This window comes from Stegastes partitus, unplaced genomic scaffold (genome assembly GCF_000690725.1).
Source record: "Stegastes partitus isolate 25-593 unplaced genomic scaffold, Stegastes_partitus-1.0.2 Scaffold1053, whole genome shotgun sequence".
NCBI lineage: Eukaryota > Metazoa > Chordata > Actinopteri > Pomacentridae > Stegastes > Stegastes partitus.
Genome location: NW_007578784.1, coordinates 238,026 through 244,025, shown reverse-complemented (window position 1 = coordinate 244,025; position 6,000 = coordinate 238,026). Strand labels below are relative to the sequence as shown.

At 38.2% G+C, this 6,000-nt stretch overlaps 1 protein-coding gene across 3 annotated transcripts in view; it reads right to left on the bottom strand.

Moving 5' to 3' along the window:
• Positions 1 to 651: 651 nt before the first annotated feature.
• elmo1 (engulfment and cell motility 1 (ced-12 homolog, C. elegans)) overlaps positions 652 to 6,000 on the bottom strand; it is a 114,987-nt gene continuing 109,638 nt past the window's right edge. For all 3 annotated transcript variants that reach the window (XM_008295501.1, XM_008295500.1, XM_008295502.1), the window contains 2 exons: positions 3,998 to 4,075; positions 652 to 2,215 (listed from right to left, as the gene is read on the bottom strand). In XM_008295501.1, the coding sequence (XP_008293723.1) occupies positions 2,015 to 2,215; positions 3,998 to 4,075 (279 nt within the window). In that variant the 3' untranslated portion in view covers positions 652 to 2,014. The remainder of the gene's footprint in view (positions 2,216 to 3,997; positions 4,076 to 6,000) is intronic.

Genomic DNA, 6,000 nt, shown 5'->3' with positions numbered 1-6,000 from the left:
TGGTATCGGCACTGGCAAGCTATCAAAGTGAGTTATACTGGGACTCACATTCCACTATGTTGGTGTGATGGAGTTCAGTTTTGTAGTGATATTTTTTGATGATACCACAGAACAACTGCACAGGGAGACCTACTTTGTATGCTTCATGATGTGCATAATTTCAACCTTTATTACATAAATACATTTATTAAAGTGTAGTAACTGGATTTAACATATAGTTCCAGCTTTGGTGTAGCTTTGTCTGACAATATTTGTGATTCTAAAGTTTCCAGGTGCAGACTGTTGAAAAATTCTGCTTGATCTTCATGCTTGAAATGCATTTGCATTACGTTTGTACTGTGGATACTGTGTGCCAACATGTGAACAGAGCATATGATATTAAAGGGCTTTAATTAGTGATAGATTTTTTTTTTGTTTATCATGTTTTAGTGCCTTATGTGCTCTAATCATCAAATTGCTTTTGTGAAGATTAAAGTTGTAATCTATCCTTGTGTTTGTAAGTAAAACAGTTTAATCAGCAGAAATGCTTCAATAGTGAGTGTAATAGAGAAAACTATGAAGTGCTTTTAATCATTCAACATTGCCCGACTGTATGTAGGATCCTTTAAGCGTTTGTAGTCCACGAATGAAGAAAGGAACGGCGCAAGCTTGTTACAGTTCTTAAATCTTTAATGTAAACAGCAGTTTTGAGGGGCTTTGAAAAATCCTAAAGAAAAACATCAGAAGGCATTAAATAGGAAGGGGAAAATATATAAATCATACTAGAAATAACAACCATGATCTGTTTTAAATTAAAAAAATACATAAACTCTCAATTTTGTGGCCCGTAGTCCTGAACACGCACAAAAGAAAAGTCAACTTCCCTTAACCGAATACTAACTTTACACTTTGCAATACCAACTACCTGGCAGTTTCACAATTTCAAAAAAGAAAAAGAAAAAAAAAATCACTAAATTATGATCATCTTACAAATGATAAACCAAAAAAAAAGCTCAAATATTGCTTAGGAATGTTGTGTACAGCAGTCTTTACAACGAGAGAGACTCAAATGAGGGAAAGACGAATGTGTGTTTGAACATGTGTTTCACAATGGTGCTGTTTTTATAGTTTTTTTTTGGCAAAGCCACGGTGTAGGTGTGTACAATAAGCAATAAGCAGCGGTGGGTTAATAACATTAATATTCAAAACAGAGGCTGTTTCTTATACTGTAGTACAATGCCTGGATTTTGAGGAATTGACTTAGTCTAACAGTCTTCAGTATAAGTGAAGCTGGACAGAGTAGATATAAGAGACTATTTTTAAAGAACGCAGAATTTTAAAATGTAATTCAGCCTCTTGAGGGAAACAATTAGCTGCCACAAATACTGTAAGTGGGAATGTGACAGGAAATACTACTGGGAAGTTGACAGAAACCCCCCCAAAAAAATCACCCTCTCTTGTCCCTCCATTCTCCTGAAATAAACAACCACCATCCTGATCCCTGCATTCATCATCCCTCCCCACAAAAGCCCTGAGGAAAAAATAATAAAATAAACATAAAAAAAAGGAACAACAAGGAATCAAATGGAATTTCTAAGCGTTCGTCTACAACAATCTTGAAGCAAAATGACGGCGGCCAAATAGAAGAAGAAGAAGAAGTGAATGTTTGGAAACATCAGACACAGGAAGAGAGCGAAGGAGGAAGAAGAAGAAGAAGACGGAGGACGACCAGCGACAGGCCAAACAAACACTCCCTGGTTTCTCTTCTCCATGGCAACCTGATGACGCCGCATCGACCCCAAGTCCCTCAAGTGCAACGGTCAATATGCACCATTTTCTCTCTTATAAAGGTTTACCGAGAAGCGAGAGGAAAATAGTTCAATAAATCCATTTTCTTTCTTTCAATCACAGTTCATTTTTTTTCCCTATTATATGGTTTGATCTATTTTTTTTGTTCCAGTTTATAAGAAAAAAGGGGGGATTGGTCCAGTGAATACAGTAGGTGCGGGGTTCGTTCGGGTTGGGGGTCGCACGTCTAGTTACAGTCGTAAACAAAGTCATAGTTGCTAGGTTCTTTGGGAATCGGGGGCGGGGCCTCGGGAATCTGGATGTTCTCTAGATCCAAGAGGCGAAGCTTCATCTCCATGGAGAGCAGGGTGTCCATGTCGGATTTGGTGTAATCGCTGGTCATCTCTTTACCCAGGAGGGCGTTTAGACCGTCCGTCCACACGCAGTACTGCAGAGAGATGGGCACATTTCACATTTTTTAAAAGTCTGTACCGGCAGATAGAAATTCAACTTATAAACACAAAACCTCCAAAGTCTACAAACTTAAACTGAGCCTGACATGTTTCCAAACTTAAAGGATACACCTTCTTTAGAGACATGCAGGCACAAAAGCAGCTGATCATAAAGGGAGGAAAGTTTGTGTATTCTGTGACTCAGGAGAAATAGAGCAGGGACACCTTCCTCTCTCTTGTCCTAAATACAAAGTTCTGTGTTTCCAAAAAAAAAAAAAAAAGCTCAAAAAAAGTTTCAGGATCCAAGCAATGACGTGAAAGTGATGTGAGTTATCTTTAGTCTTCAACAATTAGACCTTTGTGTGGCGTTCAGTGATATTTGACCCAAATCTACGAAAAACAAGAGCGCTCCCCTTCTGTTCGACAAACTCCCGGGGATTATAGGTATTAGTTATTTATGAACAGAGCTGTTCTCCAGTCTTTTGGGACGAACCAAAGTTACGTCAAGCAAAGTGGGACGAGTCGATATCGAGTCACAAGTAAAGTTCATCTCAAGCTAACTCTGTAACGACGTCACGGCTTCTTCTGCACCATTTATACTACGATAGCTACCTCCTTAATGTCTATGTGCACAAGACAAATATTCCAAATAAATGAGAAGCTTCTTTGTAGAATATTCTTCTTTTCTCACTTGATTTTCCAGAAATGTATTATATTATGACCACTTTGTGTCACAAAGTTTCTCTACTAAGCATTTTATGCTTCAAGACCTGCAGGTATATTTTGAACTTCTGCTTCTAATTTTTGTACATCGACACATGCAACTATCAATATCACACTCTTAATATGGAAACTAACAACCGATGGATAATTCAAGACTATGACTTCAGTGAAGTACTCCTCAGTGTGTAATTGTTTTCACCTACTACTGTCCTCTTTTACATTTTTAACTCCACATATTCCTCTGTCTCTTATTCATTACCTTAAATGAAGGAAACCTGAGTGATGTTTGAGGCTTAAATAAAGGTTTGAATGAATAAATAATGATTTTATCCGTATCCATCATGCATAATTGTAAGCTTAAGCCAAAACCACAAAAATGACACAGTATTTAATCTGAATTTTACACAAAACATTGACATTAATAATAAACCTTACAAAGATTTATTACAAAACTTGCTCTTACGAGTTGGATTTTACCAGGTTTGAACTTAAGACTTGAAGTTTATTCTCCCAAAACTCAAGTATAGGTACCTTGCAAAGTTACTGAGAGACATTTGTCCTGAGCAGGATCTTATTCAGGTTGTATTTGGCAAAACCATACAAATGAAACAATACACACTTCTTTATAACAAAACTTCACAGGCAACCTTTAATTCCCAAAGCTGCCAAATCCAAATCAAGGCTAATGACATAAACTTGACATAAGTTGAAGTCTCAAATCTACAGCTCTGGTTCTCAGTATTGCAGTACTGTTATTTTAGAGTTATAGTTAAAATTTCTGGGCACACTATCTCATCTTATTACTACAGTACTACATGTATCACAATATGTATACGATATGTTAAGTTTAAAGCTTTAACAATATGTGCACAAACAGCTCATAAAATGGAACTCCTCGGAAAAGGCAGTAGAAAAGGACAAAAACGTGCATCATGCATGTGTCACTTCTTTACTTGCATACACACTGTGCAAAGTGTATGTAGAAGAGCTCATCTCTTTGCCATCACACATATTCATTCTGTCAACAACCGCAGGGTCGACTGCTGCGGACTTACCTCATGCTTGTCAGGAGCGATAAAGTTTAAGTACTCGTCCGACTCGTAGAGGACAGAGAAGGCCAGCTCCAACACCTCCTGGAGAGAGGACAGAGGGAGGACGAGGAGAGACAGAGTTGCAGATGGCGACAGAGTGGAGGTGTGGGATGGTAAGAGATGAAAGGATGAAGGAAACAAAAAGGAATAACAGGTGAGATTTGCACCACAATGCTGCCACACTAGTGCACTAGCAGCACTAGTACTGTCCCTTCCCTCCTCACGTCTCATCACCATCTGCTACATCAGCTGCACATTAACTCATCAGCTACCAGCCGGATACTGACATCGTAAAATGTTTGGTAGATCTGATGTGACTTAATGTGTTTTCCCTCAGAAATCTAAACCATCTACTGCAGAGAACAAACTGAACGGAGTACGAGGACAGAACAGGGACACAGCCGGATTTGTATACAAGCAAGCAATTCATTAAATGTGTGTTTGCAATCTGCGTGAAATTAGCGTCTGGTTTACTAAGGCAGCAGGTAATTACACAGTCAGAGACTGGGACGGCAGCCGAGGTGCATTCTGTGAAGGAGAGCTTAAAAGACGTGGCTCAGTGGTGAGATTTGTCTTAGATCAGAAAGCTCAAAGAAGAAAAGATGTAGTGATGCCGGAACAGAAACACTTCTCTCAGCTGTGTGGGGCAGTTTTAACCCCCCCAAAACCTGCCGGTGGGTTTGAAAAGACATGCTACCTTTCAAAAATGACACCATTTATCAGAGACAGAAGTTGTAAAAAAACAAAAATTGGCACATGTTCAAATTTCCAGCAGTCCTTGAACTACTCATTAGTGGCGTGCCGCTCTAAAGCCTTTCCTTTCGTTCCTGAAAATCGTGATATTTCATCAAAATCAATTTATTCTGCATGTCTCATTTAGAAATTCACCAAGACTTCATCTTTTGCACTAATCAGATTCTGTAAAAACAAAAAATGTTGCGCTTCTTAGCTTTAGTTATTAGTGACTATCTGCGATGACTATCTGCGATTAAAAATTCAAAATTCAAAAAAAGTACCGTAAATTCTGGACTATAAGCTGCTACTTTTTTCACATGCTTTGAACACTACGGCTTAAACAATGATGCGGCTAATTTATGGATTTTTAAGAGTTTGCCTCGAGGCGAAAGTGACATTGAGAGCGACAACGAAAGAGAGACTGAGGAAGTGTGTGACGGAGTAATTCTGAGGCTGTTCAATTCTGACACTGAAGAAGACGACTTTAGTGGTTTTAGGGCAGGAGGAAGATGAAGATAGCAATCAATGACTTTTCCTGGTTGGCTACTGCATTTTTTTAACCAGCCGTGTTACAGGCATTGTTTGGAAAAAGGCATTTACGTATTTGTGTATGTTACCGGTACGTATTTAATTAAAAAATCTTTCTGTGTAAATATCTCATGTTGCAACGTGGACACCTGCGACTGATAGACAACTGTTGCTCATATATGTAGAAAATTAATTTTCTTTTTGAGTGGGTGCGGCTTATATTCAGGTGTGCTCAATAGTCCGGAATTTACGGTACTTATCTAAACTAGGATGAACTGCAGCCAATGTTTACACATAGCAGGTGGAGAAAAGGATTTAAGTATTTAAAATGTAAGCAGTAAAACACAGTCATTAGAGCCATCATTTCTTTCCAGTTTTGGTAACAACAACAACAAAAAAAACGCACTGTAAAAAATGTTGTAGATGTTGATTCCAGTGTTTTTCGATTTCTGTAAAAAAAAAAGTAATTTTTTTCTTTTTGGCATTATTATTTTTGTTACGCTGCACGGAAGACAATTTTTCTTTCAAGAAATGTATTTACACTATTTCTTTACAGTCAATAAAAGAGAGAAATTTTTCAGTCTGGACCTAAGCAGTGAACAGACCAACATTCACGGAGGCGTGCAGCTAGCATCGCAAAAAACAAACACGGTGGTGGATATCGATAATACCTACAACACTTAGTAAATGAAATGAATGTAATC